This window comes from Raphanus sativus, chromosome 6 (assembly GCF_000801105.2).
Source record: "Raphanus sativus cultivar WK10039 chromosome 6, ASM80110v3, whole genome shotgun sequence".
NCBI classification, from domain to species: Eukaryota; Viridiplantae; Streptophyta; class Magnoliopsida; order Brassicales; family Brassicaceae; genus Raphanus; species Raphanus sativus.
The window spans coordinates 32,642,111-32,660,626 of record NC_079516.1 but is presented as its reverse complement, the minus strand read 5'-3'; the positions used below and the strand labels follow the sequence as shown (position 1 = coordinate 32,660,626).

At 35.4% G+C, this 18,516-nt stretch overlaps 2 protein-coding genes and 1 pseudogene across 2 annotated transcripts; 2 read left to right on the top strand and 1 right to left on the bottom strand.

The window, feature by feature from the left end:
• Nucleotides 1-81: 81 nt before the first annotated feature.
• Nucleotides 82-1,562, top strand: LOC108813358 (uncharacterized). The gene is made up of 3 exons (XM_018585894.2): nucleotides 82-443; nucleotides 528-650; nucleotides 1,177-1,562. Exons 1-3 carry the CDS (start codon nucleotides 149-151, stop codon nucleotides 1,317-1,319), a joined length of 561 nt encoding a protein of 186 aa, XP_018441396.1. The 5' UTR covers nucleotides 82-148; the 3' UTR covers nucleotides 1,320-1,562.
• Nucleotides 1,563-2,955: 1,393 nt separating this feature from the next.
• Nucleotides 2,956-8,324, top strand: LOC108813753 (protein IMPAIRED IN BABA-INDUCED STERILITY 1). Its single transcript, XM_018586401.2, has 9 exons — nucleotides 2,956-3,630; nucleotides 3,870-4,154; nucleotides 4,246-4,566; nucleotides 6,286-6,513; nucleotides 6,627-6,724; nucleotides 6,970-7,060; nucleotides 7,136-7,648; nucleotides 7,741-7,876; nucleotides 8,056-8,324. Exons 1-9 carry the CDS (start codon nucleotides 3,334-3,336, stop codon nucleotides 8,073-8,075), a joined length of 1,989 nt encoding a protein of 662 aa, XP_018441903.1. The 5' UTR covers nucleotides 2,956-3,333; the 3' UTR covers nucleotides 8,076-8,324.
• Nucleotides 8,325-14,827: 6,503 nt separating this feature from the next.
• LOC130495768 (uncharacterized) lies at nucleotides 14,828-18,186 on the bottom strand (annotated as a pseudogene).
• Between the last annotated feature and the right edge of the window lie 330 nt (nucleotides 18,187-18,516).

Genomic DNA, 18,516 nt, shown 5'->3' with positions numbered 1-18,516 from the left:
CAACTTTTACAATTGCAACAAATAAACCTCATTTAGGGTTAGAATTGCTCTTAAGAAAGAGAAGTAACGAAACAAGATCCGGTTCGATTGTAAGTTTTAATTTAAACCGAATTTAGTTTAACTTTGGAGAGAAGACGCGGCCTAACCGATGGGGATCTCTTCCTCCGTCCCGGCCTTTTTCTCTAACTCCGCCACCGCCTCTCTTCCTCCTCCTCCGTCGCCGTCGCCTTCATCGCCGTCACGCGTCAATGAGAAACCTGAGAGGCCTCGTTTCTTCGATGGAAAGGCGAAGAACAAGTGCTGGGCTAGTGCAGACATCGTGCCCGGTCGGCATCCCGAGAGGTGGCGTAAGGACGCCGCCGGAAATATCGTCTGCAAGAGATTCGGAAACTGCAGCGGCTGTCTCTGTTTCGAGTACGATCACATTGTTCCTTACTCCAAAGGTTTTGATTCTCCCAACCTCTCTCTCTTCACTCACATTTGAATCTAGGGTTAGTCTTGATATTGTTGATTATGTGTTTATAAAGGTGGAGAATCGACGGCTGAGAATTGTCAGATTCTTCAAACTAGAGTGAACAGATTAAAAGCAGCTCAAGATAATGTGGATGCAGAAACACTCAAGGGTTATTCTTGTGGCCTGCAATTCACAGGTAAATCATTCATTTTCCTCCATTGTTTGAGTTATGTAGGAGAGATATCATCATTTTTAAGATGGGGAAAAGCTCTAATGTGATCTTTATACTTGTGTTTGTTCTTATCATATATACTCGATACCTCAGTTACTTAGTGGCCTTTCTCTTATAAAGTTTTGTGCCAATCTCATACATGTGCGAGTTGCTTTTGCTTTACATCTTACTTTCTCTTTTCTCTCTTTGGTTTATCATATCAAGAATTGCACTTAAGCTTCTTGGAATCCTCTTTAACACACAAAAGCAGTGCCGTCAATTGGTCTAGGTCTTGCTAGTTTACATTTTACATGAGTGAAGCAAACTGTAAATGCTCTTGGGAAATGGATCTTCTTTCCAGAAAGACTCAAAAGATTATGGATATGCTGCCATGTTTTCTGTTCTTACACTTACGATGATCATACACTAATTGATTCAAGAGTGTGTTGTTTCTGTATTCTCTGCATATGTGCTATCACTTTCTTAGATTTTTAATAATGTCAACATACAGACAAGGAGCTCGATGTCATTGAAATGGCGGTTTATGGAGACGTGTTACGACCTGGGAAAGAATGTCGCTGCAAAACCGTAGCTGAGTTGCTTGGTCAGTACAAGTCCAAAGATGGTAAAGCCGCGTGCGAGTTACCATCATAATAATAAAGTAATCAGCCATCTTTTTCTAAAGCATTGATTCACCTCATCTGCTCAAACTTTGCGGAACATATTTTAGACCCATCTAAAAGTTTTTACTCAATTTGAAAAACCATTTGTTTGTGAGAGAGAGAGAGTAGTAATGATGATTCTACACAGTTTCTCCTGTCTATTTTGTTGTAAGGTTTCGAAGTGATATTCAAATTATACGAATACCTAACTTTAAGTCAATAAAGATTTTTAGTATCCGTCGACCACCTACGATAGGTTGTCTGATTGGTGGTCATGGAGACGCATGAAATATCAAAAAAAAAAACGGGAAAAGTAAGCAATTATGTGAGCTATTTAAAGCAACATGTCTGCCGAAAAGTTAAAGTTACACAATTTGCCTTTTACTTTTTTCTTACTCTATTTTAGTAAATGTCTTTTTCCTTGTATGCAGTATTTGAATAGTGCTAATTGTAGGTGAAAAGAACATATATAAAAGGAAAAAGCTCTTATTCTTGATTTACATACAAAAAGAAATTAAAAATCAGTTGTTGGTGGATTCGAAATAGGGCTGTGAACACCAAATGTTGCACCCACATGCACGTATAAAATACATTTAATTTATCATGCAAGTGATAGTAGTATTTTAAATGCATAGGCAGTTGAAAATTCAATTATACTATAAACTCACATGATATATCCAACAATAGTTCAAATAAAAAAGAGAATAATTATTGACTACTGAAGCTCAAATCCCAAAGAATTATTTTGCTTTTTATAAAGAAGGATAATAGGTGTCACTATAAAAAATTTCTAGTTTTGACATTTTGTTACAGAGATTAAAAAGATTGATAATAATATTATCACTATTTAATATATGATCATTTAAATGAGAATAATTTAAATAAAAATATATTAGTTATACAAAAAAAGTAAAATATAAGTTTAATATACAAAATTACATTGAAATTGTAAATTGCCACTTATTTGAAACAAAATTAAAAAAATTAAAATAATATTTATTATAAAATAGAGTGAGTATTAAATAAAAATGATGTTTAATCGATTAATGAGTGTACACACGAATATTATTACAAAATGTGCGACGTAAATATCAAGTAGAAACATGATGACAAGTGCAGTGTTGTAATCCAAACTATACGTTTATCAATTAGAGATACAAGAAAATAGGCAAAACTAGTCACCAACGTCCCACCGCCGTTTTTGGCGGTGCTAGCTCAATCACACACTGCCCACTTGGCCAAACTAGTTCCATTGCATAATAGTGCTAATAAATTGGTCATACACTATCGACTTCTTTTTTTCTTTTCTTTTTTTTTTCGGAACACAGGTCGGTCATACACTATCGACTTCTTTTTTTCTTTTCTTTTTTTTTTTTTGGAACACAGGTCGGTCATACACTATTGACTATTCCTAGAAACATCGAACTGTAACAATGTAAGAATGAATTAGTGTAGTCATTTTCATTTGAAAAAAAAAGAAAAAAACTCAAAAGCAAAAACATAAAGTAAAAGTGTTGATATTAATTTAAAAAAAATAGAAAATATTGCTAACGGGAAACCTCAGAAAGGAAAAAATAAAATAAAAACAGATTGATGGATGAACTCATCATCAGTCATCATCATTGTCTTGGATCAAAAAATCATCCCGTGGATGTCGCCTAAACAATGTTCTATATTTTATATACTACGACGATGTTAAATCATAAAACGACCGTCGTCTTCCGCAATTCACGCCAAAACATTAAAGAAAGAAAGTGAAAACGGCAGTGGAAAAAAAAACATTCTCTCTCTCTCTGTATATAAACACAGCAATGAAACCGCAATAGCTTCACTAATCACTCACGTCTTTACTTTAATCCAATCCGGATCTGGTATCCTGACGGTTCGTCTGTTAACCGGCTCCGGTTTAAACGAGGCGGTGGGGAGAGAGAGAGAGAGAGAGAGAGAGAGAGAGAGTCCGGTGATACATACACATGTGGTGACGCGGAGGAGAGAAGATTCTTGGGATGGGCTGTGTCAACTCCAAGCAGACAGTGTCTGTAACGCCGGCGATCGATCACTCCGGAGTGTTCAAGGACAATGCTTCGGTGCAAGAACCTTCTCCGGCGGTGCAGAAGAAGCTTGTCTCGTGGAGGAGCAAGAGCGGGAGCGAGTCGTTGAGTTTCCGCCTCGGTAACCTAAGCAAATACTTGGAAGCTGAGCAAGTCGCCGCAGGTTGGCCTGCGTGGTTGAGCAATGTCGCCGGCGAAGCTATCCATGGCTGGGTCCCGTTTCCATCTGACGCTTTCGAAAAGCTCGAAAAGGTTACTAAATTATACAGTTCTCTGTTTTATTATTATTATTATTATTATTATTATTATTATTAATTCGGGACCAAAAGTCCGTAATATCAAAAAAAAAAAAACTCGATAATCTAATATTAGTAGTTACTCGAACTAAGCAAAGACCTCTGAAACAATAACCAGTTTCCATTTGATCTCTGTTAATTGTTTGTTATGTTGTGTCTGACTTCTGGAATGTTTTGTTTTGGGTATGTTTGAAGATTGGACAAGGGACATACAGTAGCGTGTTCCGTGCTAGAGAGACCGGAACAGGGAAGATAGTGGCTTTGAAGAAGGTTAGGTTTGACAATTTTGAGCCAGAGAGTGTTAGGTTCATGGCTAGAGAGATTTTGTTACTTAGGAGACTTGATCATCCCAACATTATCAAACTTCAAGGTTTAGTTACTTCAAAACTCTCTTGCAACATCCATCTCGTCTTCGAGTACATGGAGCATGATCTCACTGGTCTTCTCTCTAGCCCTGACATCAACTTCACTACTCCACAGGTCAGTCTCTCTCTCTCACATCACATTCTTAGGTCTGTAATTTTTACTTTAGTACAAGGAATTAATGATAATTGTTGCTTTGGCCTTGCAGATTAAGTGTTATATGAAGCAATTGTTGTCTGGACTTGATCACTGTCACACACGAGGTGTGATGCACCGTGACATAAAGGGTTCGAATCTTTTGGTTAATAATGAAGGAGTATTAAAGGTGGCTGACTTTGGACTAGCAAACTTTTGCAATGCTTCTGGGAATAAGCAACCTCTTACTAGCCGTGTTGTGACTCTGTGGTACCGTCCTCCGGAGCTTTTACTTGGGTCAACGGAGTATGGAGCTTCTGTTGATTTGTGGAGTGTTGGCTGTGTTTTCGCCGAGCTTCTTCTCAAAAAACCTCTTCTGCAAGGAAGAACTGAGGTAAAAAACCATAAGTACATTTACAAGAAAAACATTCAAACTCTTGTCTTGTATATAAGACCATCCGCAACGGCGGTCCCTAACAAATCCTTATCATTAATTGAAAAGATTAATGAAATATAATAATATTATTTGGCTTAATTAGCGAAGGATCAATCCTTCACGAAGGAGTGGAAGGACTTGGTCCTTAACACACGTGTCTCCTTACCCTTCTTTTTCTCCCTCTCTCTCTCTATCTCTCCTCCTTGCCTACGCTGCTTCCTCTCCTCTTTTCGTTAATTCCTTCTTTTTTCTATCTTCCTTCTGAATTCCTCTCCTCTTTTCGTTAGAGCTCTGGTTAGTAATGGCGGGATTGGCAATTTCACCTCCTCTCAGTCTCACCTTCTCTTCTCGAACAAGAAGGTTATAATCACCCTCTTTGATTATATTCCCTCCTGTATATAGATATATCCATGTTTACTTGCTGTGTGTTTTGATCACGATTTGGGATGATTCAAGATAATGATAGAGAGACTTGTTCTTGCTTTTTTTAATAATTACAGACAGGATATGATGAATCATCTTTTTTTCTTGTCTCTGTGTTTTCATATAAACATAATTTATTGTAATTGAAATTCACCTTACTCAGAGATTACATGTTGAATCTGAGCAAGATCATTATCAGTATCTTGTTAGTTATTGTTAGTTGAATAAAATTGAATTTTATAAAAAATTAAAGCTGGTAACTTTGAACCCTCTTTGATTATTTGTTGTTGGGTAAAGGAGAAGTTAGAACCGAGTTTGATTGTTTGATGCTGGAGAAAGTATTGTTTTTGAGTTGATGATGTGTCTCAGATTTGGGTTGTGTCTGATGATGATGATGCTTTTCAGAACTTCGTTCCCCATCATGGACTCAACGGTAGTGAGGAGGTGAACCAAACACTTCAATCCGGAAACCAAGCACTCAGGCGTGGCTGATCTCAGACGCAGAAGCTGATGTTGTCTTGTCTTTCTTGGCTAGTTTAGTTTTGGGTATCTAGTTAGTTTAGTCTCTAGCCGCTTACATTAGAAGATGCAGGCCTTTGCAATGAGCTAACAGTTGGGTAGCTAGTTAGTTTAGTTCTCTAGCCTCTTACATTAGTAGTGTAGCTTGATTTATGGTTCCCACTTGTGTTTTTGTCTGGTTTCATGGTGTCATGTTATGTAGCCGGGGGTGATGGTCAGCCGTTTGTGGGGAAGATCATAACAATGAAGTATGGAGACTATACAAGAAGAGTTGGGATCGATGGTACAGCTGAAGCCATCAAAGAAGCTAAAAGTAAAGTCTTTTTTGCTTTTCTCTTCTGGTTTGAGGTTTTCTCAGCATCTATATATCCAAAAAATGCAGGAATAGCTGTTAGAGTGTGTCACTATGATGAGTCTGATCCGTTACCAGTTCATCAAGAGGAGAAGGTGTTTTACACGGAAGAGGATTACAGAGAGTTCTTGGGACTAAGAGGATGGACGTGTCTGAGAGAGTTTGATGGAGGGTTTATCATTGTACATACCATGAAATATTAACAAAGTGAGGCTCACCATTGTACATACCATTTTGTTTAGGGTCCTTAACTATTCAGAAAAAAAAAATTAGAAAAAAAAATTAGTATTATAAGGCTAAGGATTCTATGGTGAATCTCACCATTGGAGATGCTCTAACTCAAAAGAGTGATTGTTTCTTGAAATGTATGTATGCTACAATAGGTCGAGCAGTTGCACAAGATATTCAAACTATGTGGATCTCCACCCGAAGATTACTGGAAAAAGTCCAAACTTCCTCACGCGATGCTATTCAAACCACAGCAACATTATGATGGTTGTCTCCGAGAAACCTTGAAAGATTTATCCGAAGCTGACGTTAGTCTCATAGAAACTCTTCTTTCTGTTGAGTCCCATAAACGTGGGACTGCCTCTACTGCCCTTGTTTCCCAGGTAACCATTTTTTTTTATAATCTTTCAGAATCAAGTTTGAAGACTTGGAACTTTGGACTTTGTTTTGTTAGTCTTGTCACATGTTTTTAAAAGACTTTGACTATCTTTTTCAGTATTTCACTACAAAACCTTATCCTTGTGATCCCTCAAGCTTGCCTGTATACTCGCCTAGCAAGGAGATTGATGCAAAACATCGAGAAGAAACAACAAGGTCACAGTTAATAATACATCACTCTTATTATTAGCCTAAAGAGCAACATTATTGGTATCCTTGTGCTAGAGTCCTTAAAAAAATAATATGTGTATGTATATATTATATATGCGTGTGTAATTGCTAGGTTCCTTAAATAATATTCTTATCACCATCGTTTTCTTTAGTCTTCTTAATGCTAAAGTGTCGTTGAAGCATTCATTCAAATTCATTATCATCATACGTACGTTATATTGGCATTGCAGGAAAAAGATCTGCGGGAATGGGAGACGTGGAACAGAATCAAAGAAGCCAACACGAAAGCCTCCTGCATTTGCTAAATTAGCACTAGCTGAGGTATTATTCTCTTTTTTTTCTTTACATTTATTTGCATCTTTGTAAAGTAAGTATCTTAAACTCTGTTTTGTGCAGGACGCAAGACGCCCTTCCCAGAATTTTCCGAAACATAATGGTCATTCAGTTCATAACTCAATCGATAGCGACGCCAGTTTATATGGGAAACTGCAAAAGCCATCAGAACAAGAGAAAGTAGAAGCTTCTCATGTGAAGAAGAATGGAGATGTACCATTCTCAGGGCCTTTGCAAGTCTCTGTATCAAGTGGTTTTGCATGGGCAAAGCGACGAAAAGATGACATATCTGTTAGGTCACATAATAGATCTCTCTCAAGAGGAGGTCACGTTCCTAACCTGTTGGGTCCTTCTCCTGCTTTCAGTGAGATCTCTGACGTTGAGTCTAAGATGAAAGAGAATGAAAAGGAAGAGAAACAACTCGAGGGATATGAGATGTTTAAGCTTTCAATGCTGAAGAAGTGGAGACAACTTGAACGTCCAGATTCTTTTGATGCTTCGGATGAGTATCATTCCCAGGATCTATCATTGGCACTTTATCAGAGAGAAGAAAAGGCAGCAAAACTGGGACACTTGGTACGTCAGTAGAACATGCATGATCTGTTTTGTCTTCTTTTAGGAAATGTTGAGAAACATAAAGTATGCTAATGAGTTAAAGATCTTGACAGGGTTACTACAAAGACAATGACGAAAAAATCGAATTCTCGGGACCTTTGTTGTCTCAATCTTATGGAGTTGATGAGCTTCTTGAACGCCATGAACGCCAGATTCGCCAGTTAGTTCGAAAATCTTGGTTTCAGAAAGGTAAAGCATGATGCTACTTTATTCTTTTTGATCATCTGTGCTATGGAGCGCAATAATCGTCTAAATATTCTGGTTACTGATTCATCTCTTTTTTTTTTCTTTTACTTTATATAATATGAAGTTATAAAGATCTTAAAACATCATGATCAACAACAAGAGTATGGTTTTGTAAATTGCAGGTAAGAAACAAGGGAAATGACTCTGCATAATATCATAAAATGCTTCCTAAGTGGATCCAGAAGATCTCCAAGAACTCGAAAGAGCTGAAACACAACGATAACAAGATCTCTAGAAACAGTGAAAGCCAGGGAGAGTTATTTTTGTTATTGTTATTAATAATTTAATCTTCTTAAGTTCAAATTTTGAGTATATAATAACGACAACGTAATCTATAGATTCCAAACATAATGTAAAGAGTTAGTGCAATGCCATAGCATATATTTCTATACATTCACATAGCATTTAAATATATACTAGATCATGACCCGCTCAAGAAATTTTTATTTTTTTTATCTTTATTTGTATTAAATGTTATACATGATTGTAATGTGTACTAATATAAAATTTTGAAAAATAACAATGTGTACTAATGTGTTTAAATAAATAATGTGTTTAGTTACTAAATTTAATTTTTAAATTTTATGATAATGCAAAACAGAATTTTTATATATTATTTAAAATATATGGTGCTATATATTTTATATTTTCAATATTTATCATACTAAACTTACATTGGAGTATTATTTATATGATAATATGTGTAACATAATATATATATATATATATATATATATATATATATATATATAAACATATCTACGATTTTTGCAAAGGTCATGCGCACCTGCACGGGTTTTATTTTTCAAATGTATTCTATATTGTTTTGTTTTATGTAGTATGAAGTTTGTATAATTCAATTTTATGTTTAAAGAACCATATCAAAACTGTCTTTCGTATGTAAAAATAAAACTTTGTAAGCGCGGGTTGTGTTTTTTATTGTAACATAAAATTTGATATAAAACTTGTGTTTTGATTTTTTTTTGTACATTACGAAGTTTAGCTTTTTAACAATTATTACATAATTTCAAAGCAAAATTTATCTCTAAGGTATAATATATTTCGTGTGTAATGGTTCAACGCATTTTCGATATATATTATATTTCAGTTTAGTTTGTTTTGAGTACTATTTTATAAGTATAATACTATACAATATTACAATATTCTATACAATATATAAGCATGTGTGTCTATACAATATGTATCTATCTTATTTAAATTGACATGTAATAATATGTGGAAACCATATATAGAATATGGACAGACAGAGGAATTGTATTTAAGGAAATACATATATACAAAGTTTGGCTATGGTATGTATTATATAAGGGATGATGTTTAATTTAAATATATAAGGTCCACCTTTAAAATCTACCTAGAAGAAGTTGTAATGTTTCTGATTTAATAAGATAGACTAGGATGAGATCCGCGCTTTGCGCGGAGTGAGATTAATATAAAATAAGAAAATTATAGTATGATTGTTAATATTATAGAATGAAATGAATTACATTATACATAGGCAAAAATAATGTATAGCCTTTACATTTACAATTACAGGCGTATAATAAGTATAATAATATTATAAAATATTTTCATCTACCAATAATAAAGGGATAATATATTGAAATAAGTCACCTATATTTATCATACATAATCTGAACTTTCGTTTTATTTAATTAGTAAATAAAAGCTTATTAATAAGTTGGTATCATTTATAATGGGTTTGTGATATCAAGTAAAGCCTAATTGGCTAATTGTTGATCCATCTGATACGAAAGGCCCATAATTTTTTTATAAGGCCTATGAAGCAGGAAACCTTTGATGTCTCTTAACAAAAATCGGTTGAAAAATCTTGTATGCAAAAAAAAAATATCAAAAGTATCGATGGATCTATCAAAGCGATTAGGGTACGAAGACATAAACTGTACCAAACCTACCACCGATGAAGATGATAATAATACAACCCAGGTCCGTATTGTCACCAAAATGTTTCTTTTCTTCGATTCTCTGATTTCACATATATTGAGCGGAATCATATTTAGGTTTTCATCGTTTCGGAGAATACTATATATGCTCCTCGAAAATTAGATAACACAGTCATTCGAATTTGATAGTTATGTACAATTGTAAATGTGGATCTTTGATTTCAAATCTATTATAATATGGATTAAAACTTTTTATGGTGCGAAAATGAGCTTTTGGGTTTAGACTCTCTCATTAAAGTAACCGAATACCAATTTATTGTGGCACTTTATTAAATTCGTGGTCTTCTGTTCTTCAGATTGATCGGAGACAGCCATGGCCGAGCTCTGTTTTCTAGCTGAACCTGATGGACGCAAACAGTCTGCCAATAGCCAGCCATGGCCATGCCTTAAGTATATATAAGGTTAGCTCCTGGATTTTTTTAGAACAAACGAAATATAGATGAAATATTATAGAAGTATAGCTGTTGTTTAAGTTAAAAGAATATTAGGGAAAGGACAGCCGTATATAGACTTAGGTAGGGTTATCCATTGAAATGAAAGAGAAGTTAAAAGCATAAAAGTTTTCATAATATGAGAAATGCATAAGACAGAAAACCAAACATAGGGAAATATATGTAAAGTAGGGAAGCAACAAATTTATTGAAAAACAAAGCGAAACAAACAAAAAACAACGTCTGAACTCACAAACAATCTTCTAGAATCCCTCCTCTAGAATCCTATAAAATGTGAATAAAGAGTATGTCAGTTTACATGAAGATATTTATTGTAACCAAATTAATTATAATTAGAATATCCAGATTACTTCTTTCTGAAAGAATCAATTTCTGGAACAGCATTGGGCTCAAAAAGGATTTTAGAAAACCCATCAATGCTCCTCAAGTGCCTCAATCGCCTTTTCATGATAAACAACATAGTGGTAGTGATTTATTAAGCGTTTATCAGCTAGAATATTTATTATTAAAAATTAGTACATGTCATTACCTACTCCCCACTCAATCTGCCAAAACTGCAAGACACAGAGCACAACATTTGTATCTGTAGATTCCCAATATTCTTGGAATTGGAAAGCCAATGCACCATAAGCGACACACTTAATGTGGACAAAACTGTAGTCGGATTATAAGCAGTCTATTTAATAAATGAAATCTTATTGATTTAGAAAAAAATATATAACAAACAGTATAACTTACTCCATGTCTACCAAATAGAACCGAATTTTATGGTCGATGGTAACATTTATCCCACCAGGAGATTGTTTTTCGTACTCTTCAAGGAATCCCACACCTACTACAGCACCATAAACATCTGTGTACCATTTGTATAAATGATTAAACTCCAAATAAAACATAATATTGAACTGATATTTTTTTTGTGGTAACTTTCGTGATAGGAAATAAGACAACACGTAAAACGTACCAACTGAAAACTTAGGATGGGATAGGCCACGATAGAGGTTAATGAAGTTTGCAAAACAATAGAAGTTGGACGCGGGGATTGGTGGGATCTTCGAAATGACCGATGAGTTACTGAGTTTAATATGGAGTTTGTTTCTTGACACCCTCGTAAACTCTAATGTAGCAGTTAGAATGAAATTTTTAATTTCATAGCAGTCACCTTCCTCTAAAGGCATTTCAGTAGAAGAACCAAAATCTTTGAAAAAGGTGGCTTGAATGGTATTTCCCTGATTTAGAATATGAGAAAACATTAGTACAATTTAGAAGGAAATATATAGTAACGCAAGTTATAGAAAATAATATAACTCACATTCTCATCTCCTAAAATCAGATGCGATTTCTCAAAAATTGATCCAACTTCGGTTGTCCCTTTACATATAACCTTAACACGGACAGGACGCAATGGTTTGAAAAAGCTTAATTCAGCCAGTGTTGTATGAGTACCCATTGCAACAGAAAGAAAGAATAATTAATATGATTAGGTATTCTCCTCATATGTTCAATATATACTACAAAAAAAGAAAATCTCATTAGAATAGCATAATTATGGTTCAATCAAAATCACGTAATTGTAGACGTTAATGGGATGAAATCATATATTGACTACCTAATTTAAATTACGTGATGAATATAATGTGCAATCAGATGCTTTAGTATTAATGTTAGTATAAAATAATACCATAATTGTTGGAAACAAATTATTAATTCCTTCAACACCAACTAAAACATAATAAATTCCGATTTTTAATGTCCAACAGAGTTTAATGCTATCCAAAAAGTGGGCTACATCAAGTAATTGTGGGCTTAAGCAATGTGCAACATGTAGAATATAAGCCCAAATGTATACAAAATGGATTGACATACATATAATATTGAGCCTTTTTATTAGTAGAAGAATTTTTTTATTATTGGATTAGTATGTGATTAGTAACGTTGTTTTGTATGTCTTCATAATCAGATGTCTAATCTAAATATTTTTTTCAGGTCTTTCGTGTCTACCATCAAGTAAGATTGCACATTGATGGGTAAATTATGAAATTAACTCAATTTTGAGTTCGAAGAAGGTACATGATTTTTTCTCTCCGAGGTTAGCTCCCTGGGATTGTTTAAACTATCAAAACCTCCTCTATAAAGTGTTGCAAATTAGTAACTGTTTTTTTTCATATCCAACAGAAAGTCGAAGGACATATGAAGACTGCTAGTAGGAAACAAAGTAACGATCTTGAAGTACCAAATCAGGCCAGCTACTTTATTCAAAACTGCACTCATTCTAAAAATAATAAACCAATAAATTCAATGTTTGCTATCGACAATATTGGTTATAGGTCTGCAACATTACTTCTTAATATGAAAATTCAAAACGTGCTACATGAGAATACGGGTGGAATCAATTTTTTCCCTCTTAGTAATGGGAGTTTGTTAATTTCACAGAAAATGAAGAACATATTAAGATTGCTAAACGGAAATGCATAATAATCATCTCACACTGCGACGACTCTCCTAAATGTACCAACCAGGTCAGTACTTGACCTAACGATTATAAATTTCTATAATAGAAAGCAGTGATTTCAATGGTTGGTATGCTTGATAGGCTTATTAGGGACTGAAACATTGGATAGTAGATGATAAGTCTTCAAGTACAAAAATCAATAATTCCAAATAGAAACGAAACATCTTACTGCATAGATAATAAAGGGATTACACAACTCTTCTCTTTTTTTTTTAATATTTGTTTCTAGCGAAGTTGACAAACTGGTTCAACCTTTTGAAATAGTAACAGCGATCACATAATTTCACCATGTTCTTGAGATTGCAGCTGCCTTGTGGCTTAATGTTAATCATATTAACATAGTACTTTGTCTTCATAAGCCGCGGGATGTCTAATAGGGAGTTCTTGATGACTGTCCAGCAATGATCAGTCTTTGATATATCTAGTTTCCATTCGAGTTTGTCCAAGTATTTTTTGCCTTTTGGATAGTAACCATTTGCTAGTGCTAAAAGTCCGTATAGATACATACCTTTATCAAAGTTACCCTTCGCTGCTATACGTAGATGGTGAAGACCGGTTTGTTCTTCTTTGTGCAGGAAGTATTGGATGAAGCCTTCGATGTAGTGAGCTTGCGGGTTGCCATAGTCTAAACAGAGTTTCTTGAATTGGGCGTGCTGCGTCAACATCTTGATCGGCTTTGCAACAAAATATGCGAGGCTCACATTTCGGAAATAGACATCCGGGTCCGAGATCAACGAATTCTCATCGACCGAGTCATCTTCACTTTCGTGGTAAGGATTATTGGTGACTGAATTCTCGGATGAAATCGTAGCGGATACTTACCTATGTTGGTTCACCAACTTTGTTTCTAATATTGTTTCCCTCAAGAATGAGCTCTCTCGGTTATTAGGCTGAGAAAGTGGAGGAGAGGTTTATATAAAGGGATTATGTATTCTTTAAATTTGAAATTCTTGCATGGATCAAATAGAAAAGTTGATGGGAACTTTTCAGCTTTATTAAAGCTGTATAGCTATTGTGTTGTCAACTCAATACATAGATATCGAAGAAAATATTCAACATGCGTAATCTTATTTGTTTCAATAGTCAGGTGCTTTTTATATATATACTAATAGATATATGTAGTTAGTTTAGGTCTATATTACTTTATATATATATATATACTAATAGATAAATGTGGTCAGTTTCAGTATATTACTTTTTATATATATAGTAATAGATATATATGGTTAGTCAGGTGCGTACATGGACATCTAACTGTAACACTTAGTTATAGTTCTGCAACATTACTTCTTAATCTGATAATTCGAAAGGCTTTTCATGAATATACGAATGAAATCCATTTTTTTCCCTCTTATTAATAGAATTTTGAAAATTTCACAGAAAATGAAGAACATATGAAGTTTGCTAAACGGAACTGAAGTAATCACCTCACACTGCGAACGACTCTCCTAAATGTACCAACCAGGTCAGCAACTTGACCTATCGATTATAAATATCTAGAATATAAAGCAGTGATTTCAATGGTTGGTATGCTTGGTAGGCTTATTAGGGACTGGAACATTGGATAGTAGATGATAATTATTCTGTTGGTTCTTGAGAATACGACTGAAAAGACTGCATAAATATGATTTTTGGCTTGAGATTCCAATATGTTTTCCAGTTGTCGGCACTTGTGTGATGCATTGTTAAAAATAGAGGAATCGAGAACTACATGTATCTATGTTTAAAAACTTCCCTACTTAGTTGTATTAAACAACCTGAACCAATGATTTATGTACCTGCTTATAATAGCTCGTCAGATGTAGTCGCAAAAATGTGCACTAACCTAAAATCATTTTTTCTTTTGATCAAAGCAAAAGTAAGAGAAATATGCAAATATAATAACTACGGATCCAAGAAAACCTTGCAAAGCACGCAACTACCTTACAGACTTAATGATATTGTATCAATTGACAAACACCTTCTGAAAAATTTCCTTATACACCACATTCATTGTTGATTCTTCAGGTATCCCTTATTTGTCAGTAATTAGGATCTTCAGACCCTTTCTTGATTTCACCCTAGACACAGCCACGTAGAATTGTCCATGAGAAAAGACTGGTTTAGGTAAAAATAAACCAACCCTTTCAAGCGATTGACCCTGGCTCTTGTTGATTGTCATTGCAAAGGCAACTTTAAGTGGAAATTGCCTACGCCTCATCTTGAAAGGAAGCCTTGCATCCGTTGGTGTAATTAAGACACGGTGTAACCAAACCTTCTCTCCAACTCGATTCCCTGTAATTATTGTCGCTCTTACAATATGATTAGCAAGTTGAGTAATCTGCAACCTTGTCCCATTGCATAGACCTTCACTCGGATCAATATTTCTGAGAATCATTACTGGTGTCCCAATCTTCAGCCTCAGAGAATGGTTTGGTAATCCCGATGCTTTGATACTATTCAAAAACTCCGGTGAGAAAACCGAATCATCTTTAGAGTTCGTATCAGATGGATCAACGCTATCAGAGCTTAGATAAATCTTTTCCTCTCCTACATTACGAAAACATTCCTAAGTAGTTTAGTAACATAAGATAAAATACATGACCCAAAAATAAGAGATAAGTTTCATAAAACATACTATTTTATACCTGTGAGACGATCAAGCATGTAGTTATTAATAACATCCACATTTTCATTAGTTGGACACAAAATCGCTCTTTCTTGAAAAAAACGTGGATATTTTGAGTCTTTGAAGGTATCACCGTACACTTCTGAAACAATAGACTCTATAGGATCCCGGCATTCAGTGATCAGTAAATCCTTAGGAATATCGATGATGCATTCTCCACTATTAGGCTCATTAATCTTCCCATCTCCTACATCCAAAATCCATCTCGAAAACTCCTTAATCTCCTCAGCCTCGTGTGCTTCAGTTTCTGAGAAGAGCCGCATGTTTTTAGTTAGCTCTAAAACTTTACAATGCTTCCAGAGATAGGAAGAGCACATAGTAGCCATGACAATATCAGTTCTGTTTCCTCTTGGAATAACTGGAAGTATTTGCCTAAAATCACCTCCAAAAACAACCACCTTTCCTCCAAACGGTCTAGAGTCTGTGGTCTTCATGATGTCACATAAACTCCTATCAAGAGCTTCAAAACAATGTTTGCTCATCATAGGGGCTTCATCCCAAATAATAAGTGATGCTCTAGCTATTAGTTCTGCCTTGTCACTTCCTGGTTCAATATTGCAAGTAGAGAACTCATCTGGATTAATGGGGATACCAAACCTTGAATGAGCTGTTCTTCCACCTGGGAGTAACAAAGCAGTTATACCGCTAGATGCAACATTCAACACAATCTCACCTCTCGATCGGACTGCAGCTGAAAGTATATTCCACAAAAATGTCTTCCATGTACCCCCAAAACCATAAACGAAGTAGACACCACCTTTTTTGCTCCATACAGAACCAATAATCTGGTCGTACATATACCTCTGCTCATCGGTCAACTTAAGAAGCCAGTCATCGTGTTTGGCTCGCAGATCTTCCCTTTGATAGTTAAGTTCATCTTGCAACAGTTGATTTTCTTGTACTGATTGCGCAGGATAAACCGGTTTAGGCATTGCGTCCCAATTACTCAGCGATGAATTCTTACTACGCAGAATATTCTCTATCAAGACTAAGGTGGCGTTCTTGACTTCATCGTCACTCAACATCAGTGCTGTCCAGATAGATTATATAAAACATTGTAGATTATATTTGCATCTGGTATAATACGTTCATATGTATAGTTCAATGAGAAATAATAATACCTGGATTTCGGCGTCTTTTCCGTTCATTATATATCACATCTTCTGAAAGAATATCAATCGTGGATTCCCATAACTTCTTTGGCGATGACAAACTACCTGACATCAACATGTGCACAAAGAGCTTGCGAACATAACCACTTGATGCCCAAAAACTACATTCCTTAAGACCTTCAATGTACTCTTTATCGTCATCCAAAAGACCCCTTGCAAAACACGCTTCCTCGTAACTGGGTTGAACAATCCCATTAACTCTCTTGATATCATCGTAAGACCTTGCACCCTTAACCTTGTTAATCAAGACTCGTAGGTAGTATTTCTGTCCAGATAAGGGAGAAGCAGGAGCCAATCTACCAATCGCAAACCCTCTCTTTCTTGGATTCCAGAGTTTGATCTTTGCATCATATACAAATTTCGTTGGAAGCTCTGGATATGTTAGCTCTCTAGCTTCGGGGTACATCTCGCAGCATATAAACCAAGCTAAAAACATTGTTCTACTCTGAGACGCTCTGGCCAAGACATTTTCCACAGTGTCCCCATCCTTGTAAACCACCGGTTGCTCTCCTTCAAGATGGAAAGTTAGGTGCTCCACTGGTGTGGAATGATACTGTCTTGGAAAAGATAGAATTCTCCAACTCGATTCACATGCTGATACATATCTGTTAGAAAATAATGTGAGACGATTAAAATTACAGTATCGGCTTTATCAATAACTAAGGTATAAACGATTCTAAAAAAAATTTACCTGGCTTCAAAATAATTTTTAATTTCATCTACTTCAGGTTCATCTGCTTCTGCACCAGCCGTAGGAACTCGTTGAGTTGAATTGTTATCTGTTCTTTCCCCTTCAGAATTCTCTCTTTTTTTTTTGAGTAACAGTTCCCGTGACACGGTCTTGACCTTTGTTGATGTACTTAAATAAGTACTTGATGGATCGGGATTGATTGCACCATTCAACGTTGATGTGAGCATTATACCCAAGTAGTAGCTTCTTATTGTAGGGGACTACAAAACAATTATCAAGCTGAATACCTTTCTTCTCAATCAAGCGGCCACTGTCCCTCCTTTTGTAAATAGGATAACCTTGGGCATCAACTGTAGTTTTTTCGACGTGCTTCTTAGGGAAAAATTTAGAACATTTCCCATCCTGCATGCATGGAGAATCTCTATTAACTACACCACATGGACCATGAATCATCATATCTTTCACTATTTCAAATAATTTGGGTTCTTCTTCCCTATCTGGAATCTCTGCAGATATGATACGATCAATGTCTTCCGCAGAAAGAAGTTGATGTTGTTTATCCATAAACAACAAAATATGAGCATGAGGGAGCCCTCTCTTCTGAAACTCAACAGTGTAAATTGCTGCAAATAATAATAGAAACATTTTTAAAACCACAATATTATATTAGAACAACATACAATTACTCCATATTTTCCTAGTATATTAACAATGAACGAAAAAATACCTGCAACTGTTTTCCCAAGTACATGCTTCTTTGTTAGGTCATCCATCAACTTATCAAGCTTGACTTTGAATAACCTACATCATAGTTCAGGTCTGTCCTCTGCTCTTAGTTTGTTATCCTGAAAACATCTGATGAGCTCTGGCCATTTGGGATTACACGTGTATGTAATGAAGAGAGACGGATAGCCATGGTATTTGCATATAGACATTGCATCCAGATACATCATATGCATATATCTTGGTCCACCGGTGAAGGTCGAGGGAAGGAGAATACATGCCCCTTCAATAGAAACCGTTGAATTGCCATCTTTGGCAGCATCCACAAACTTACTAAACTTCAAAGTCCTCAGATTCGACTGATTCTTACGAATGTACCG

Coding starts and splice junctions, on each gene's coding strand:
- LOC108813358 (XM_018585894.2), top strand. CDS start 149: ATGGGGATCTCTTCCTCCGTCCCGGCCTTTTTCTCTAACTCCGCCACC. Junction 444..527: donor CATTGTTCCTTACTCCAAAG/GTTTTGATTCTC, acceptor GTGTTTATAAAG/GTGGAGAATCGACGGCTGAG. Junction 651..1,176: donor TTGTGGCCTGCAATTCACAG/GTAAATCATTCA, acceptor GTCAACATACAG/ACAAGGAGCTCGATGTCATT.
- LOC108813753 (XM_018586401.2), top strand. CDS start 3,334: ATGGGCTGTGTCAACTCCAAGCAGACAGTGTCTGTAACGCCGGCGATC. Junction 6,725..6,969: donor CATCGAGAAGAAACAACAAG/GTCACAGTTAAT, acceptor TTGGCATTGCAG/GAAAAAGATCTGCGGGAATG. Junction 7,061..7,135: donor CTAAATTAGCACTAGCTGAG/GTATTATTCTCT, acceptor TGTTTTGTGCAG/GACGCAAGACGCCCTTCCCA.